General features: G+C 32.3%; 3 protein-coding genes across 6 annotated transcripts in view; 2 read left to right on the top strand and 1 right to left on the bottom strand.

The window, feature by feature from the left end:
* Window positions 1–8959, top strand: part of LOC119832101 (aldehyde dehydrogenase, dimeric NADP-preferring) — a 40865-nt gene extending 31906 nt beyond the window's left edge. For 2 of the 3 annotated variants that reach the window (XM_038355720.1, XM_038355722.1), the window contains exons 7-11: window positions 1051–1254; window positions 2520–2635; window positions 5447–5582; window positions 6122–6272; window positions 8259–8959. In XM_038355720.1, coding sequence (XP_038211648.1) covers window positions 1051–1254; window positions 2520–2635; window positions 5447–5582; window positions 6122–6272; window positions 8259–8279 — 628 coding nt within the window. In that variant the 3' untranslated portion in view covers window positions 8280–8959. Of the gene's footprint in view, window positions 1–1050; window positions 1255–2519; window positions 2636–3419; window positions 3536–5446; window positions 5583–6121; window positions 6273–8258 lie in introns of all 3 variants that reach the window. The other variant, XM_038355721.1, reaches the window with a different exon arrangement.
* Window positions 8960–11674: 2715 nt separating this feature from the next.
* LOC119832103 (ras-like GTP-binding protein Rho1) lies at window positions 11675–13038 on the top strand. 2 transcript variants are annotated; one of them, XM_038355724.1, is made up of 2 exons: window positions 11675–11799; window positions 12007–13038. In XM_038355724.1, the coding sequence occupies exon 2, from the start codon at window positions 12012–12014 to the stop codon at window positions 12588–12590; it is 579 nt and encodes a 192-aa protein (XP_038211652.1). In that variant the 5' UTR covers window positions 11675–11799; window positions 12007–12011; the 3' UTR covers window positions 12591–13038. The 2 variants fall into 2 exon arrangements, with proteins under 2 accessions (XP_038211652.1, XP_038211651.1); XM_038355723.1 differs by having other exon boundaries at window positions 11682–11880.
* A 152-nt stretch (window positions 13039–13190) lies between these two features.
* On the bottom strand, window positions 13191–20685 carry LOC119832100 (polynucleotide 5'-hydroxyl-kinase NOL9). The gene is made up of 5 exons (XM_038355719.1): window positions 18853–20685; window positions 18404–18620; window positions 17516–17992; window positions 14214–14380; window positions 13191–13754 (listed from the first exon to the last, which is right to left on the bottom strand). Exons 1-5 carry the CDS (start codon window positions 20483–20485, stop codon window positions 13498–13500), a joined length of 2751 nt encoding a protein of 916 aa, XP_038211647.1. The 5' UTR covers window positions 20486–20685; the 3' UTR covers window positions 13191–13497.
* Window positions 20686–21442: the final 757 nt, after the last annotated feature.

Genomic DNA, 21442 nt, shown 5'->3' with positions numbered 1-21442 from the left:
GCCAACATCTATTTTTCATACCCCTAAATGATAAGAGTAAGGCAGAACAGCGTTTGCCGGGTGCAGCTAGTATTATATACAGTTAATGTTTAAATAAACTATTAATTTGCAATTCTTTGTAAATTCATGCTCGTCGATAAGCGAAAGTCACTTAATTTGTAATCAACTCATAAGTAGATAAATATAATACGCTATTAAACGTATCACAAAACCTGTTTACGTGACCTCTGTATCCGAATTTTTGTATTTATTTCTTGACCTTTCTTTCTGTTAATATTGGCGTTTTGTTATATTCAAATGTTTATTATTCATGATTGTATTGTACTAGCTGTGCCGCGCCGTTTCACTCGCGGTTAAAGCAAGTATTTAGATATTTTATACTAGTATTTCTATAGTTTAGCTGCAACACCTATCATCAAAAGTTATTGAGTGGTTTCGGAGAAACAAACAAACATTTATACATTGTTAACGTTAATATGTATATTTAACAATGGTCAATGAAGATTTATATTTCTAATCTTCTAGGAAATACCTTGGTGTTGACCTTAACATGGATTTTATTCATGTTCGAATGTAATTATATTCATATATACTTATGTTATATGTTATTATTATAAAATATAATTTATATTTTTGTTGCATTACGATCTTTTACATAATCTAGAATATTCCATTAAAATCGGTTCAGCTAAACCAAATATTAACCCGGATGAACACGAGAACCTTTTATCCCGATAGCATTTACCATCAATAAATAACACTAACAACTAAAATAACAGACATCTGCTTTTTCCTATTAGTTTTAGTTTTATTTAGTGCCGATTTTGACCCACGGACGGACAGATTCAATTCATACTTATTGCACTTATCAAGGATCAGTGACAATACAATAATTTCATGAGTATATCTAATTATCCTAATTAGGATCGCCAGCATTAATTTCTCTGCTAATACTTCATATAACGTCAAGTGAGGTGACGTGATTCCATCATTAAAGCGTGTTTTTTCTCTATTACCTAGTGTAATCCAATATTTTTTTTTCTATTTCAGTCGTATCCAATCATTACTGGACGCCAGTAAAGATAAAATAGCAATAGGCGGTAAGAGTGACCCGCAAGAAAGATACGTATCGCCAACAATACTCACTAATGTCTCCGCCAACGATAAAATCATGGAGGACGAAATATTTGGTCCGATTCTTCCAATCGTGCCGATTGAGAACGCCTACGAGGCGATCAAATTCATAAACGCTAGGTGAGTCTATTATCTATGGATTATCTACAGAGTTATTTATGCAATAACAAATGCCCGTTAATTGCGATATTAAATCGTGTTTTATCTGATTAAGTAAATGAATCTGTAGATATTCAGGGGCAAATTTCAGTGTCATTTACAAAGTCATACATTGGACTTAATTACTGGCGCTTTATCGGCTTCAGCATTGGGTTGAATAACATTCGATAAACATTTTAAAATTCGCTGGGGTCATTATAAATTAATAATATAACATTATTTTTTGCTATATATTCTGATTTTAATATATAAAAATATATTTCGTCACTGTCCATTTTGAGGACAAATCAATTATAAATATATCTTGTATTAGTTTTATTTAGTGCCGGTGTATTTTAACTGTATTTAATGTGTTGATTTTATATACACTAATATTATATAGAGGAAACCTTTGTATGTTTGTACCGTTTTCACGCGAAAACCACTGGACCGATTTCAATAATTCTTTCACCACTAGAAAGCTGCAACTTCACTGAGTTACATTGACTATATCACGTACCACGAGCGAAGCCGGGTCGAACAGCTAGTTGATTTATAAAATAATTTCTTTGGCATAGCGTAATAACATAAGAATTGCAACATATTGGGATATTAAGGTTATTGGGATATTAAGTCTTTTGTTTTAAAATTTTGTACGTTGTGTTGTCCGTTAAAGTTGCAATTTGATTGAAGCTTTTGTGATGATATCTATTTATGTAACTATATTATCTGTTAAGGTAATTTATTCGTATAACAAAATAAATTATTTATTACAATTATTATATAACTTATATTACTATTGACAGACATTATCTTTTTTAATACAATACGATTCATAAAACATTTTCTGCACAACTAAATGGGAGAAATTATGTATTAATGGGGAAGTTTATTTAATGTGATATACTCGTAATCTAATATGTTATTTAATTATTCAAAGTTGTGTATTTTATTGATTATTTTATGTTAAGAGTTGAGGTAGCACCAATCATGATCGGTCAAACCGACTTGGACTTCTAAAGTGTTTGCATTTATTCGATTGAAATCTATTTATAGAGTGTCTTGCAATATTTTCAAGTTTAATTTTCGCTGTATATTAGAAGACTTATATCGTCTTTTAATTATATTTATTATCTGTTGACATCGAATAGTAGTTAATAAGTAGGTAGTTACGTAATCAGCCTTTAGGAGTCCAAAATTTCCATCGCAAAACATCCGGATCAAAATATGACGGTGGATCATTTCAGGGAGCATCCATTAGTTTTATACCTGTTCAGCAAGCAAAAGAACATCCATAAACTGTTTACGGAGCAGACCCGCTCGGGCAGTCTCTGTGTGAACGATACGATCATGTTCTATGGCGGTAAGGACATGGCGGGCTTTTTGCGCGCCACGTCATAAAACTGGCGCCAATAGAGCGATTTGTACTTTGAACGTCTTGTTTCTCGTGTTTTTCGTTTGAGATTATGTCTTGCGTTCGAATTTTGAATAATAGAATGTCTATTCAGCCAGTTATTATTTTTTGTTTTTTCTAAAATTTTCATCGAATTCCATTGTTTAAGTATTAGTAAAATTCATAAGGACATTTCACCTAACTATAAAAAGAAACAGGACATTATAGTACAAACGGGTTTTATGATGTTGCGCAGCAATGGTTCGCTTGAAGGTGACAGGTTTCGGTGAAGGAATATTTAATGTGTATGTGTTAGTAATCACACTTATTAGCAACACAGATCACGTTTTAGAGGTCAAAGCCAGTCAAGATCATACCCTTGTATCCATGCTATGTTATGATTACATTGTTGTCGTTATGACCGCTTGAATGTAGGTTAATAGTCTGACTACTATTAATACCTGTGGCTCTTTAATAATATATTCACAATTTAATTGTTGTTATTGGATTTGACTCAAATCGTGATTGGCTGTATATGGCGGTAAAAATTGGTTTCGGTGGCTTTTTTTTAATACGGAGACATGGATGCTTTTAGAGGGAAACAAAATTTCTGAATATATTGGTTGTGGGATTTTGTGTTCCTATTTCGAAATTGTAAATACTTTTTCCAAATTCTTCTTTAAAAAACGAATACCCTTGTCTTTCTTGTCTATGATTATTAACGGTGGTGGTCTATGTTTGTTTATGGCTGTAGAGAAAAGCCGTTGGTGCTGTACCTATTCACGACGAATGACAACGTGCGAACGAGTTTTGTCGATAACACATCTAGCGGAGGAATGTGCATAAATGATACTCTGATGCAAATGGGAGGTACGCACCTAATTGGTACCATAGACTAGTATTTCCCAACCATAGAGTAAATTATTGAAAGGAAAATATAGGCGTGTATTTTTAATTCCAAATTTGAATCATAAACATATTTAAAAAGCCTATTGTTGGTTAAACAATACTTATTAAATATTGTTTATTACTTAAAAAAAAGTTTTGCACTGACACAATAGATAAATAAAAAAAATTGGTGCACATAATAAAAAAATATGTTTGTAATTTTTCGCGTTAATCATACGCTTTGTACTGAGGTGAAAATTCATTATTTGTCTAGAATTCTGCATTATTTATTGTTTTTTTTTTTGACAAACAACTAATTTAACTATTTTAAAACGAAGTTCTTTAAGGACCTTTTGTGTGATCCTTCATTTAATAGGTTCGAAACAAAATAAATTAACCGTTAATACTTCGATTATTATATTAACTTGTGTGGTTTTTAATTTAAAATACAAACCTAATGAATTCCAATTTTTTAAAACTTAATGGTTGGGAAATAGGCCTAAATTTAATATTGTTTAAAAAATTGGCTTATACGTATTAAAAAAAAACTGATGTTCTCATAAAAAGAGAAATAAACTCCAACTCAATGTCACAATTTAAATGGAAATTTTTAAACAAGTAAAAGCCGTTTTTTACGTAAAAGCCGGGTTTTACTTACATAAAAAGTAGTTTTATGTAAGTAAAACCCGCATAGATCCGGCACATTTCCAAAAAAAACCCTATCTGTCGTTTTTCAGGTCTTATGCTATCTTGGTACCAAATTTTATTCAAATCGGTTATGTACTTTAGGTGTGAAGAAGAGACATACAGACTCACGTGGTAACTATCGCATAATATTAGTAGGGATTAAGTACTACAATGCAGAAATAATGTAATGAATGTAGCAAATTTCAAATTTCCTATATAATTAGGTAAAGTCAGACGCGTTTAAAAATATTTCTTCTCCAGTTACAATGTGTGATCTTACAAGCTCTTAGTAACACATGTATATCATGCTAGTACACTATTATGTTGTTAATCCTCTTCGGAATGCCTGTAGTTATATCACAATTATTTGCATAATATATAATATAGCGTTATTTTTTATTTTCTCACACGTCTTTCTACTATATTTGAGGAGATGTTTCAATTTGTCTTCAAATTAACTAAATGCGCAGTTGACGTAAATTAAAAATCTAATTTTCATTTGACTGTTAAATAGTTAACACAGAACTGTCAAAGTGACATTTCACGCATATGCGTGTAAACTATTCCTATCAAATTTGTTCCAAGGCAAAGTTGACTTGTAGATATATATACTTTAATGCTGCTCAACGTTAACACTCACTTTTGAAACATCTAATCAAATATTTCTTTATTGCTAGTTGTTAAACACTCAAGTTTCTTATGCATGTGTACAAATTATTGATGAGATCCTTTATATAGTACTGCTTGTTAATTTAAGTGGACTTCTTGTTCAGTGGTGGATTCGAACCCCATAAAGAAATACAATGGACCAAATGAATCACCAATATAATAATTGAACTGAATCCGATATTATTTTAAATAAAATTTTCAAGAAGAAGTGAACAAGAAAAAAATTAATCATCATATTGATCCACAGCTCCTTCTCACACTGTATGAGCAAGGTCACATTTATATCTGAACTCAATTTCAGCCTTTATATCAATCTTTATAAACTAAATATTCTCACTTCTTCGCTCCTTAAAGAACTGGATGGCATGGCTCGAGTCTACTGGTATCTGTTTTATTTTTTTATTTTATTTACTTATATAAAGTGTATTTCATCAAAAAAAACAGATAGGTACCAGTAGGATCCAGCAATGGTATCTAAGACTAGCATACACTCCATTATACGATGTCCTATGTACAAATAAAACACACAACTCTCAGTTGACACGCTACCGTTCGGCGGCGTGGGTAACAGCGGTATGGGCGCGTACCACGGGAAGGCGTCTTTCGATACGTTTACGCACAAGAAGAGTTGTTTGGTGAAGGACTTTGCGGCTATCGGGGAGAAACTGGCTTCGTGAGTATTTGATGCTATTTGCAGTGGGTAACTACTGATATTTTAGATCAAATGCATAGGTTTAATTTAGAATTTATTTGCGTTGATGTACAATAATTTTGTCAAGTTGATGGCTTGTTTTTATCACATAATGAGTGCATTAATTCGGTATACGTATAAAATTTTTGGTTTTATATAATTGCTTTCTAAATGAGAGTTTTGTTTAAAGAATAGAAAGAAAAATTATCACAAGATGGCATTCGAACCCGCGTTTTGCCAAATCGTAGCAACGCCTAGCCTCTCGGCCACCCGTGATCCTGCTTCCGCAATCGAATTTCTTCTACTCTGTTAAGCAAAATTATGTCTTAAAGATAATTAATTACAATTAGCGAAATAAACCGCATTATAGATACTTCAGCGACGACAGTATCTTAAATCTTATTGTAATTCCTCCTATGTCTGAAGAAACTAAGAGAGGCTCAATCTTGCATAATGCAACGAAATGAACCATAAATTTTCTCCCCTGTTTATCTTACAAAATACATCTTTATATATTCCAGTGGTCGCTACCCACCGTACACGGATGGAAAACTTAATTTCATATCGACATTAATGCGCAAGAGACACGGGCCATCGCTAAAGTTCTTGCCTTATTTGGTCATGTTCGCGCTCGGAGCTGGAGTGGCGTACGGCATCACTGCGTGGCAGAAGGTAAAGAAATAATGAATGAATGAATAATTGTGAAGCGGTGTAGGTTGGGATTTATAGAAACATATTATGCAGACAATCTTCTCGAGGTCCACCCTAGTTTCGGGTTTTAGGGTTACAACCAATTGTATAGAATATCAACCTTATCGGTTAATGAATAAGATTCAATATTGCATGGCTATACGAACGAAGTGTGGGTTATGACTCCCTTTCAAGTCTGTTGTGTCGCTTCTGTTGTGTTAGGTTATTTATGTTTTTGTAAATGAATGTTAAAACGTACAAACATTGGGAAATAGAACATCACATATTCATTATAAATTATATGATACATCTCCAACTACCATAAATAAATAAGGATAAAATGTATTTAAGAAATGAAATAATTTAAAATAGTTCGAACCTTGACAAATTTTATATTCCATGTGCATTCAGAATTTTGAAAGTCCTAAAAATGATTAACTGAGATTGTATTTCTTCTGGACCCATGTTAAAACAATATTATATAACATACATTCATAAACTAGTTTCCATACAATTAAGTGATCATCATTTAAATCTCAAAAATTATGGCAATAGATATAAAGGTAGTTATTGTAATAAAGATAATTAAATATATTATATACGTATCATTAATTCTGCAGTATTTAATTACTTCCACTTAAAAGCTTGTATGGGAAATTTTACATAATATTAACAAAAACTTTGAGCTGATAAAATCTATCGATCTCACATAAGGAAAGATGTTCAATTCAATAATCAAGTTATAATGAGTACAATATAGGTTCTTAAGAATTTAATCAAAAGTAAAGCACTAATTATATGCCTAAGATGGAAAAAAAAAACCTTAGATAATACGTTTTAGATGAATTGTTGTATTTGTTTAAGAAAACTCCTCTGTATATGTCTGCTTCTTAACATAGTAAAATGCGTTTAAACTCTAATAGGGAAAGGGAGCATGTGTTGTTAAATACATTTATTTATATTTATTGGCGGATAGAAGATTTAGTTTATTATATAAAAAAAATGTTTTTTTAATAATATAATTAAACATACAGACCGCTGTAAGAAGTACAAAAAGGGAGTTTGTTTATTGTTTATTATAATATTATATTCATGTTTATAATACATTAAATATGTTCAGATTATTCCAAATTGGTTTTATTACTTTTAATAATAACAACTCTTTAGTAAAATAATTTAAAAGTTAATAATTTTAAAGTATGACATCGTAGGCACGATAATAATATAGAATATTCTAATGGCAATTAATAATAGTTTTAAATTAGTTAACACATTCATGCTGAAATTAATTTTTTCAAAGTATATCATTATAATAAAAGAAAAATCTTTAGAATTGCTTATTTTTTTATCCAATTTTGTATCAATACATAATCCTCATTAGTATTATAAATGCTAAAGTGTCTTTGTTTGTTTGTCTTTCCCGTTGGAACAGAATGATTTTATGCTATGATTTTTGTGTCTGAAGATAGTTAGGAGGGAAGATAGTTATTTAGGCCACTTTACAGAAGCGAAAAATATATCATTCATAAAGAATTTACTTAAACTACAATAGCTTTCTGCGCGCCACTTCGCCTATGTTTTTAAAGGAATAGGACTGCCCCGGGGTTTAACCCGTATCTTTCCCAGTCTCGAGAGATTTCCGGAGAAAAACTATCCAATGGGCTTTCTCGGGTCTCAACCTTTTTTGTGTCTAATTTCAGCCTAATCATGAACAGTTTAGGCGTAAAGAACAAGCACTTACTTTAGCATTTATAATAATAGTAGAAATAAATTATAATTATTTCGAGTTATATCCATACTTAGCTTGATATAGCGATCGTAATTCGTAATACAATAATAGCAAAAACTTTAAGTCGACGACCTTATTTGTCACTTGACTGACACTCTTTTTCATTAAATCTTCTAACGCCTAACAGTTTCGTAAAACTATTTTGTCTATAATATTAATTGCTATTCCCTTACTTTCAGGCAGCTGCAGAAGATGTGTGATTTCACAAATTCTACGTTAATTAAATAATGTGATATGAAATATTTCAGACTTTATCTTAAGGCACAATATTATACTAATGTTTGCAGCCGTCCAGAAATATTGTCGTCTAGGCTGACCTCACATAGTTTGCATTTATATGACACGTTTTATTTACACTTTTTTTATATAATATATATACACACGTTATTTTTAAATACAGTAAGTGGTTTGGGGTGATTGAATTATTTTATTTTAGACTTGCCATTTCACTCTGCTAAAAATGTGATAAAAAAATTAACGATTTTTTAATGTTTTTATTTGCTTGTATTTAATGTTACGAACTTTATAATGGCAGCTTTGTGTTAGAGATTTGGTAAGATTATAAATTATAAACTAGAATATTATTGAAAAATTATTCAAATATTAAAAGATTAAAAAAAATGAAAATGCAATAATTAGCCTTTTATCGACTTAGGGGACGTCCATTAATTATGTGAGGAGGATTTGAAATTTTTCGACTTTAAATATCTAATATACTTAAAATTTCATATGTGCGGAACCCTCCCCCCGCCCCTTTCTTATCTCGTGAGAATAAGTGCGATTTAACTGTACCTCCTTCCCCCCTTAAACGCCTCACTTAATTAATGGACGTTTATTTACAATACAAATCGATTACATTATTTTATCATTTAAGGAGCTATTAGTAATATAAGTAAATTATGCAACTATAAATTTATATTTTGATCAATGTTATAATCTGTATTTTATTTAATAAATGTGGGAACAATTTTTTGTTTTTAGTTGTTTAATTTTGATTTTCTATAACAATATTATTACTTATGGTAATCCTGCTAATACACGAAAGTTTGTAAGTATGAATGGATGTTTGTCACTCTTTCACGCAAAAGAAAAGACTTACGCAGGTGAAACCACGGGGAGTAGCTAGTTTCTCATAAAAATAACGCTAAAATAAGTCATATGGTCGAAGCGGATGTCAAAGGTAAGGCAGAAATTAATTTTTGATAAAGTAATAACAAAAAATAAAGTAATACGCGTGACATTAAAAAGCTCACACAGTTTTTTAATGTCACGCGTGGTGGCAGCAGCAGCTGCAAAAGCAGTGGTGGCTCAGTGGTGAGAACCTCGGACTTCAAAATCGATAAGTCGGGGTTCGAGACCAGGCGAGCGTGCAGGAAATAAATTGATTTTTCAATTTATCTGCACATGTGGATAATATCGCCACTGCTTAAACGGTGAAGGAAAACATCGTGAGGAAACCGGCATGTCCAAGAATCAAAAGTTCGACGACATGTGACATCTGCCAACCCGCACTTGGCCAGCGTGGTGGATTTTGGCCTGAACTCTCATAGGAGGCCTGTGTCCCAGCAGTGGGAACATATATGGGCTGATGATGATGATGATGATGACAGCTTTTTAATGTCATGTGTATGGCTACATTCCAAATTATTATATATTTCACAGGGCAACACCCACTAGTACAAATCAATAATACTGTAAAAAGCATCATCTGAAACAACATGCCAAATTACTATATTGAGGACTCTTTTTAAATTCATCATCATCATTATCGGACACAATCAGTATGTTTTAATACAATTGAATATATAATTTCTGCAGCTCTGAAAAAGTGCTGTGAAACTGAGGTTTAACTTGTTTTCTTACAAAGACATATGGGTTTCATTTTGCTGTATTGGGTTAAGACCCGTTATTTATCAGTTAATATGTATTGTGAAGATAAATTAAATAGTTATTCTTAGCAAAAAAACTAAACCACTTTCAAACTCTTAACTAGACCAAGTTGTATTTTAATGTGTAAATGGAACACAGGAGGCACCAGCTTTTAAACAAAAAAAGTTTCATCAAAGTCTGTTCACCCAGTCGACGTTTTGAGCTTGTCGCTTCATCCGAATGAGCTACAACTGTCGAAAGTAGTTTAATAAATCAGCCGGAAATTAAACTACCCATCTACGAATTAAAACCTGATTTAGGCCAACTTACAATGAAGTTCTAACAGTTCTATGAGGACGCAACTAACGGCTTTTTTATAATTTCGGAACCTGTAATAGAGCAAGAATCCAGTATTTCCAGATATGACTTATATGTGAATTGTCAGTCATGGATAATAAGGTTTATAAATCTCTTTACAAATCAGTAACAAAAGAATGGGACTAAAACTAAATTGTCACACAAAAAATAACACAACTCGTCAACAAAGTATTTAGTATTATATCATCTGTGCCTATGTTACATCACTTATTTGTCCGTGACAATACGCCAGAATCATATTGAAATAATCAGTAGTTTGAATTATGCTCTCTGAACTCCACACACTCACTTAATCGCCGTAATATTCGTAACGAACAAAACGTAAGGTACAAACCCTGATCCTGGTGCGTTCCATAGGAGATCCCAGGATCCCTGCTATTGTGCTTTGAGTTTGGCCGCCGAGGAGGTTTTAGTGGGTAGAAATCCCACTATAGAGCATCTTTGGAAGGTTTCCTCCTCGTTAAAAAAAAAAAAGATACAAATCCTACTATCCTACTAATACAAGTTATAAACGAAAAAGTATGTAAATTATAAGAATGTATGTATGAGTGAATGGATGAATGTTTGTTACTAGATGTTAATACAGCAAAGCCAAGATCAAGACTAAATTTAAATGTGACCACAAGGGGGCATTTTTATCTTAAAAGCAAAAATCGGTTCAGTTTGTTAAAAGAATTTAGATAACAAACACTAAAAATTTTGTGGATTTGATATCCTGCTTCTTTTTTGAAATCGATAGAAAATACCCATAGATAGAGGTTTCATATAAGCCAAATGAAATAATTTGAAAATTTTGGTCTCTGTATTATCCGTCTTTCAACACGCAGAAAAATATTATTTTAGTTATGATATCGTATCTCCCTACTATCAATTATTATTGTTTTATTTTCGAAGAGACAAAATATAAGAAGATAATTCCTATCTACCTAACTTGATTAATTTCTTTAAATCTCCCTGTTTTTGGCCAAGTTCATAGATTCAACCTTCAAAAGAAAGTCAAATAAATAAAAATGAAATAAACTTATATTTGTACAGTTGTGGTAACAAGTCGAGCACACAAAGTGTAGCACAAAAGCTTGTATCTAGGTTGTAATTTTGCTAAATGTCATTCGTAAAAAAATATTTATTTGTCTATGAGTGATGACAGATTTTTACACCTAGCAATAAAATGTTGAATAACAAATGCTATGTTTTGATAACTTATTTAAATGATTCGCATTTAAATGATTCTTATTTTTAATTAGAAAATCTAAACTAATATAACTAACTTTTATTTAAAATTTATTTTTCAAGTTATACAGAAAACTGTTATATAACAATTAATTTAAAACCTCCACGACATCGGTGTCTAGTTCAGTTTTTTTTTCTAGTAACACTGACGTACGAATGAAACGAAAGTGCTTGTGATGAGCAAAGACGATTAAAAAAGTGTCGATAGGTCAATATTCTGCAGAAATTAGCCAGAATCTTCAGGTATCTACAAAATATACTAAATAATAACCCTCGTATGTGAGGGTACTATGTGGTGGTGCTGTTCTTCTTCCGCTAGTTCAGGTGCTTATTCACATTTGAGGGCTTGTCTGACTACTCCCTTCCCATATTCCTATACGGCGGCCATATTTATAAGTCATGAAAGGCGTTGACGCTCATAGTAATTATTTGCGTTTCATTCTTTTTCAGGACCGATGGCTGCGATACGTAAAAAATTAGTGATTGTTGGTGACGGTGCGTGCGGTAAAACATGCCTGTTGATCGTGTTTAGCAAAGATCAGTTCCCGGAAGTGTATGTGCCGACAGTATTTGAGAATTACGTTGCCGACATAGAGGTTGATGGAAAACAAGTGGAGCTCGCGCTATGGGATACGGCCGGTCAGGAGGATTACGACCGGCTGCGGCCCCTGTCATATCCAGACACCGATGTGATCCTCATGTGCTTCTCGGTGGACTCGCCAGATTCGCTCGAGAACATACCGGAGAAGTGGACACCGGAGGTGAAGCACTTTTGCCCCAATGTGCCCATCATTCTCGTCGGTAACAAAAAGGATTTGCGTAATGACCCGGCCACGATCAACGAGCTACGCAAGATGAAACAGGAGCCGGTGAAGCCCCAAGAAGGCCGCGCCATGGCGGAGAAGATAAACGCGTTTGCATACTTGGAGTGCTCTGCGAAGAGCAAGGAGGGCGTGCGTGAGGTTTTCGAGACGGCGACCCGCGCCGCGTTACAAGTTAAGAAGAAGAAGAAGACAAAGTGTTCTCTGCTGTAATTGTGCTGTTGTCGCCAAGAACTCTGATTATGAATTGTTCGCATACTGCCTGAAAACTTAAGTTTGAAACGACTCGAACTCTGCAGCAGTCGCGACGTCGGCCACACAGTGCTTCCTTCTGATACTGAAAGCTGACGCGATGTCGCGGCCCGCGTAGCACGCACACCCACTCAGTATTTGTGTGGCTATCCTTTCACAATCGGTACTTGTATATTTTATAGATTATCTATAAATAATAAGCGTAAATGCCTTAACAGAGTAGTCGGGGGCGAGGGTGGGCCCTCGTTTGTTGGGCTCACAAGAATTTCGTGCTATACTATCATGTTATATAATCAAGTAGCATTTCTTCAATTTATAGATTTATTCCTCGACCGGTGTCGTCTCAGCGAGACTTATTGTTTAGTTTGGTATTTTGTATTTTAATTTTTCAATAAAATAGTGTATAAATTATGTAGGATGTTTATTTGACATGGAGCGCAAGCCCCTCTGACTCAGCCAAGTGCCTGTCAGCTAGACGCATCTCCAAGATGTTCCATTGGATTCTGATCACTTAGGGCAGTCATTTTGTAATCTATTTTTTGTGTGAAATTTTAACTTCAGTATGGTATTGCATGCTAATTTAATTTATTAATAATTATGTGAACCCCATGTTTTAACAATTCTTTCTAGACTTTTTGACTTTTATAAAATTTAATACAGCATTTATAAATCAAAGGTTTAGGATGGGGGAAAATATTTAAGTTAAAATTCAATCGTCTATGTTATGTTTTATTAGTATTGTAAGTACAAAATTATCTTTCAAATATACATGAATTAACATAATTAGACTTCCTTTTATAATTTAAGAATGTCTTGGATTTATTCCAATTACAAATTTATTAACTAATCAACTGAGCTTTCAATTGGTTTATGAATTCCTTGTCATTTTTAATAGTTGTAAAGGATTGAACCTCCTTCTGGGAGGAGTCATAAATTCCATCTGTTGCTGTTGTGCCGTCATTCTATATGGGACCTTTGTGCCCTCGGGAAGGTGTGCTTCTTGGCCCTTCAGGTCAGGAATCCAATCTGCATACAGTATGGTATTGATCTCGCACAGCTTACTAGCAGGCAAGGGAGTGATGACATACAAAACCTCCTTTTCCCAATCAATTCCTCGTATGAGACCTGCAATATGGCATATATTTGTATTGCAAACATTTGCACTATCAGATAATCAAGTTGTATATTATAGTACTTATATTGATAACACAAATATGATATTAATGATGTACTTTGTTCGAGTTACATCATCATTGAGTCATTTAGGTATTACTTGAAGGATGAAACTAAAAACTATAGTTTATGTAAATGTTTCTATTGTCTCAAGCATTTTATATGTATTAGAGCAGCAAAGTTTACTAACTTTAAGGTTAAAATTTTTTCTTGATATATATTAAAAATAAAATTATATTCTTAAAAATCTCCATTATTTAAATGTTTTGTTGGTACTTTTTTTTTGGTTATTAATTTAAAATTTACATTAAAACGAATTAATAACTTATGTCATATATCAGTATATAGACAATATCAAGAAGCATACTCTCATAGTAGCATAGCTTATGATTAAATAATAATTATTATTACCATGTCCATGGCACAGAAGTGGTTGGTCAGACAATGTAAACACTCTTTCTTTGCATTGTGTTCTCGGGTTGTGTTGACACAACCCCACCACTTTACCATTGATAACTTTTGTAACACAATCTTTGAATGGTATATTCACAGCTACATACAAATCCTTCAAACATACTCTGTAACAAGCAATTACTGTTATGGTTACATTTATTACGTTTATGTACTGTAAACTGACCTAATTTCAATCATAAATCACATAACGTAGATGTATTTCCATATAAAAAATCAAAGTATTTAAATAATAATGTACACTTAAGTATTAAATGTAAAAAATGGCTTATAAGAAAAACAAAACGTTATCAGCTGATGCTGTGTGCGGTCGCGAGTTGTGTGTCATCGTTCCAGGAGCTAAATTATTATCTATTACTCATTTTCTACTATACTGATAGCAATTGTTATTTCTGAATAATTTAAAATAAATTCCAAGTCTCAATCGAGATAGACTAGTTCTGCATTTAATATTCGAGTTAATTATATTATCTTTTCAGAATTTCATTATTAGCTTTATATGTTGTCACAAGTAAAGGATCTTGGGTTCGATTCCCTGATAATTTATGATTATATTTTATTGATAATTTATATGAATATATTTTAATTTAAGGTTTAATCTACTGACAGTTAAAAATATGAATACCTAAGGTATTTCTTTCCCCATGCCCCGATTTCTACTTGAATAATATGCAGTACGTGCAATTTTTCGTCCTATAAATACCTAATTAAATTGTTTCATATTGCATCAAATTAATGTTCAATAAAATTGTTTCTATTAGTAACTTCCTAAGAAACCTTTGGATACAATTTGTTTGCGTGACATCATTGGGTGACGATGGCGATGCGTCATGAATTATAAAAGACATGACGAGGTGCAAGCTTCGGCCCGAACTGGTTTTAGCAATGTAAGTACAACACACTGGGCAGGAATCGTTAAGGGCGAAATAACATTAAAGTGGATTTAATTAGAAGCTTTTGGCAATCTTGCCAATAAGCTGTCGTTTCTTCAATACAAATTGGTAGAAATTTTGTAGAATATATTACATATTCAACAAACTATAACTTCATTTATTAAATCTAATGTACAACTATGCCAATTTAGCAATTGGTCAGATTTTCGTATATAGTTGAAAAAAAAAAAAAACTACGGGAAGAAACTATTACGTTCGAGGTTTATCGAGACCAACATGGCTAAACCGATTTTAATAAATTTTAGCACGTTGCGTATTATGAGTCGAATGTTGACAATGCTTGTCGCTTCTAGTTTTGTGGGAAAAACTAGAATAATATATGATGCCACACAATAATGTACGATGCAAGTCAGTGATACTGTGGAGTGCAAATTGTTCAAAAAAATAAATGCGATTCCTGGCAGGTAGTGACGTCATGAACTAAAAAGTTATGTGAGGACCTTCACAAATTATCGAGTTTCCTAAGGAGCGCATTTCTAATGTAAGTTGAAGTGTTTTATTTTTAAAATATAATCAAGACTAGACTTAAGCCTTATTTATCATAGTGATAGTGTACACACACAAAATGTCGTTACTCGTTACACACTACCTACATGACTATGAAAAAATGGAACTTTACCACCGTAAATAAACAATTTAAAGAGATGACGGATAGAAACAAGAAAAATAAAGGGAAAACAGTTTGACGGCATAATTTTTCTTTTAACTTTAAGAATCTAATTTCACACAAATAATGAATAAGACTAGTCCCCGGGTTCTACTGACGATTATCAACAAAATATAATTGCGATGGAGCGATTTAGAAACGCTAATGCTTGAATAGCTTTTTTGGAAATTAACATAGCCTTCCTGATCCTAAAACTATAGAAAAAATTTTTCAACATTAACCTTATAGACTTTAATTATTAAAGAACAAAAGCCCTACCCTATACTCAATGTAATTATTATGGAGACTTTATAATATAAAATAGCAGGCTTGTTTCCATCAACGTAATTGGTTTTAATTCCCACTAGATCATTCAATCCAAACGTTCACCATGTTAACCCTGGCACTAATTAAGCTGTAGCGTCGTCGGTCGCTTATCTTTAACACATCATATTTTAGATGTTATAAAGTTACGATAGTAAAAAACTACGTTGATAAAATTAAATTGATTACGAATTCATGCTGTAGGAAAAAGGACTTGGATGTAATTTCATTGAATTCGTACAGTTTAAGTTTGTATGTACGCTAATTTTATAAAGAGGAAAATTTTGTATTTTTGTATGTTTCTAATGTTATCACACAAAAATTTGTAGAAAGCTGCATCTTTACTGAGTGACATGGACTATATGTACCACGGGCGGAGCCGGGGCGAACAGCTAGATGGTTATAAAGCTGAATATTATATCCTGAATTTTGTAAGCTTACTTAAATTTTCTAACAGAAAGCTGCAGCTTTATTTAAATTTTATATTTTTTTATGTCTAACAGCTAAGAAATTTCATTTTTTAGTTCTGGATTCAAATTTTTCCCGATGACACTTATCTTACTTACTAACAGAAGAACTGTTACATAAAACGCATGATGTATGCGTAAAAAAACAATCTATGTTACTCGTTAAGATGTAGTTAGACTACAAAGCAAATAGTTATTTTCATGTAGGTATGTCCCCATATTCCCTTAAAAATTAAATGTTGCTAGTTTCTATATTGTGTTTAGGGTTCCGGTACGGAAAGAAAAAAACCTTAAAGTGCTTTGGTCTGTCTGTCAAGTCCCTTTTTCTCAAATATGCATAGAGGCATCAAATTGAAATTCGTATGGAATACTGAAATTTACTGTATCTTAATGCTGTGAAAAATAACCAATCCAGCTAAATAAATACAAATCGAATCGAACGAAATCAGATACAGCATTTTATGCTAAATATTTTCGCGATTTCGCAACGCATTATAGCACAGTTGAAGGATAGCATAAATTTTTAGTTCCATCATCATAAGTAGCTATATCATCACCATAACAGATTTGTACGAATCCTCCGTGCACGAGCGTATTCGCTCTTAGCCCAGTTTTTTTCTCTGTATTATGTATTAAATTAAAAAACAGCACCATTAATGTTTATTACATAACATTACCCAAAATTACCTTATGTTTGGACGCTACTGACCAGTTTAAAACAATTTTATGTAAACATATGACCCAACCGTCTCATTATGATAATATTAATAATACCTTCTATATATCAACATAAATTGTTACGTCATCTATCATCTATGAGAAATCTTGCAATAAATATATTAAAATACTTACTCATATGGTACAATATCTAGCAACCATCCATTGGGTTTTATATTCGAGGCTAACTGTCCAAAATACGCCAAAAAACTTAAATATCTTTCATCTCGAGGGGCCAAAGATCGGCTCTTTGTAATGGCTTCTGCGTCCGGCGCCAGAATGAACGAATACTCCAAATTAGGACACAACATACCCCTAAATAATTTATTGTATCTAAACTTTTTATATAAATCTAGTACATTGTGTGGGCTGAGATGAGAGGCGAAGTTTTTCTTTGCGTTATTGGAATCATACTGCAGTACAAGATCAGGTTCAGTTATCATTATAATTAATGTAATTATTTCGAGACCAAGAGCATTTGTCATTCCCATGGTATTAATAATCCAGGGCAGATGGCTAAAGTGTTCTGCGCTGAACACAATTATAGATTTAACTGCGTTTATATAACGACTTACGTTATCCATTGTGCTTATTATACCAATGTTGAGTGCTCTGAAACAGAAAAAAATTATTACAAAAACTTTAGAAAAGCACAGACTGGTCACTGTCAACATAATTTTAATAAATTAATATAATAATTTTGCTTTGTGAATATAATTACCAGTAGTTTTATAAGTACATTATAACTTTAGTCTTTACTAGACTATATTTAGATGTAAGATGATTATTGTAAGACAACATAATATTATGATGTTCATTTTGAATGGATTGAACACTTTTTCTAATGCTCAATTTTGCTGCACAAACCACAGTGAACATTTGGATATTAAAATAAAGTTATTTGAGAGATCATAGTATTTAATAGGTGATAGTGCCTCCATAAAGTTTGGAAAAATATAAAAAAAAAAAATAACAAGCTAAGTCAAACCTCTATTTGCAACAAAACCTTTACTAACAACTAACCTTTGTGGTGTCCTCAAATGTGTAAAACTGGGGCCAAAAATAGGTGAATCAACGACAGTAGCAGACACATGGCCAGCCACTGTGAATTCGCTCTGTCCAGGATCCAAATCTATGACTAGCACTGAACTTTTGTGTAAAAGTGTGTTCACATAGTATCTAAGAAAGGTTGACTTGCCACTACCCTTGCCTCCACATGCCAGTCCTTTGAAAGGTACCCCTGAAAAACAAATTATAAAAACATAATTGCGTGTAACAATTTTGAACAAAACAATAGAAGACCTGTGCATTGCAAAGGGAATGAGAAATGTATACCTGTTTAAAATATATAAGCATACTACAATATGATTATGAACATCCATTACTCTGATTTTGTTTTTCTTAACATACTATGATTTAGGTGTCCCTTATTTATCACACCAAAATTACTAATATTTAATTATGATACTTACTTGGAACAATCTCCATAACAGATTTCCATGCAGGATTTTCTTCTAAACACTTTGGTGGCTTTTTAGAATACAAACTACAGCGTAGTACATTTGATGCTTGTTCCAAACTAATGTCTTTATTAGAATATTTGAACAAATGTACATTTGTGAAGTTATTAGCAACAAACTCTATTCTTGGACATTCAAATGGCTTTAAAAGCAATACTCCACCATATTCGCCTATGTTTGCAGTAACTTCCCTAGCTTCTGCTAGAGACAGTCCAACTGTTTTCAACTTATTGAACAAGTTACTATAATCATTGTTATTTTCAACTGTTTTAAAGCATTGTGCATACGAATATACAGGGGCAATAATAGGGCATTCTTCGTCCTTTAATGTATAACCACCAACTTCAATATGCCCATTGAGAGCTTGAGCAAGCAGTTTGCCATGAAAATATAATTCAGAAGGATGCTTTAACACAATAATACAATTATTCTTGACAATATAAATTGCAAAACTACTAGGCTCATCACTTTCCGATGCTAACTCTTCATATTCATCTACATCTCTACTTGGTGATATGTCTCTCTCATAAAGTGATTTGTTATTACTTGGTCCAGTTCTTTTTTCTATGTTTGTATCAGTTATGTCATTATTAAAACTATTATTGTCTTCTGTTATAGTGCTACAGTCTTTTTCCATTGTTATGTTAGCACTTTCACATATTTCTGTAAAGAAACCAGAACAATCTGGAGATAATGAAGATGTATCATGGACAGAGGGTAATATTCTTACAGTAGAATGTTTGTAATCGCCCAATATTTCATCAAACCTCTGTGGTTTTACATCGGTAGCTGTTATAGAAACATAAGGTGGTGAGGAACAAACCTGCATGTTATTTTTACTTTTCTCCCAAACCTTATCACCTGTATCTTTTCTGCGTTTCTTTTTTTCTTTTGAAGGAGATTTTGAATCAGGTTCATTTAAAATGATAGGAAGTTTCCTTTTCTCTTTTCTTGTGCTTTCTTTGGCTTGTAATTTGTCAAGTATTTGCAAGGCTAACTTTCCATCAGGATCAAATTTAGATTGACTTGAATTAGTGGAAGAACTATTGGAAGAAAGTGACTCCAAATCATGCAGTGTAGTTTTCAAATCTGTCAAGGATTGCACATTTTCATTATAAGAATTTGAAGAAATTGTACTGTTAGATCCTAATGGAGAATCACATGTATCGCTTAAATAATCTTTTTCCTCAACTGAAGAATCACTTGACAAATCATGAATAGTATCATTTGGAGACACAGATCTCTCTATATAATTTTTTGATTGTGAATCCAACTCAGAGCTATTTTTACGAAGATTGTAATTTTTCCCATTAATTACGCTATTTTCGCTAAGTATTTCAATTGGTTCTCTTATGTTTGTATCATCTTCGTGAGTAGATCCCGTCAAATTGAGATCAGAGAAACCACTTACAGAAGTAGAATCATCCAAATCTATTTTAACATTTTCAGCCTCTTTAATTATTTCAGTGTTGCTCGTTTTATATCCTTGTAACATTAATTTTAATTGCTTTTTCATAGTTTGTTCCCCTTTACTATGTTTATCATCACGATTTCTAGCAACATGTGCTTTTTCAAAAAAATCCATCTTAAATGCAAAAAGGTATTAAAATTTTAAGATCAATTTTTGTCGATAATAAGTGAACAAGACATTCAATTAACGTATAATTATTTTATGACTTGTTATCTTTAATAAATTTACTTTTTCGTAATAACAATTTTAAGATTCGTAGCATAATAAAAAGACTATTCACATTATCAGTTATCACTTGCCAGTTGTCAGCACATATTGACATTTCACATGTGTCGTGAGTTCGTTTCAGAATTGCCATACTTTATAACAAATTAAATAACCACAGAGAACTAAAATATAAATAACTTTCTTAGTAGATAAAGCAGTAGTTTTTAAATGGAAGTCAGTCCTTGACTTCCATTTAAAAACTACTGCTTCAGCAGGAATTGCGGCAGCTCTCACTCACCACACCTCCACGGCGGTATGAAATAGTAGCTACCATAGATTATACACTTATATACTGGGTAGCTACTGTGTTTCGTTGGGTGTGCGTATTCTTGTTCTTACATCATACCTTACATCTCTTGAAGTAAGTAATTCATTTGTAGACATGTAAACTCTCCGCAAATGTTGATAAGCGGTGGTAGCTCTTAAAATGTAGTTTTTTAGTATCACCAATATTTCGAAGTATCTTGGCCCCGAAATAGTAGTAGAAACCTCGCTTGAATGGAAAAATTTATTTACGTTTCCTGAGAAATCTAATGGGTTGTTAATTACGTTAACAAGATCTCCCGCGTCCACCCTTATATAATATCATAATATACACATTCACTTTCTTTTTATACTTTAGTACATTAATTCACACAAAACACACATTACACATACAATCTTCACTACTTTAAAACTCAGATTTCAAGTAATTAAATTAATGAATATATGAATTACTTGTTGATAAAATGTAAATAATTCAAATTGTTAATTGTTAAATATCATACACATATTTTTAACTATATAATTTAAATTTCAAATGTA

The sequence above is a fragment of the Zerene cesonia genome, chromosome 14 (genome assembly GCF_012273895.1).
Source record: "Zerene cesonia ecotype Mississippi chromosome 14, Zerene_cesonia_1.1, whole genome shotgun sequence".
Classification (NCBI taxonomy): domain Eukaryota; kingdom Metazoa; phylum Arthropoda; class Insecta; order Lepidoptera; family Pieridae; genus Zerene; species Zerene cesonia.
This window is presented reverse-complemented; position numbering and strand designations above follow the sequence as displayed.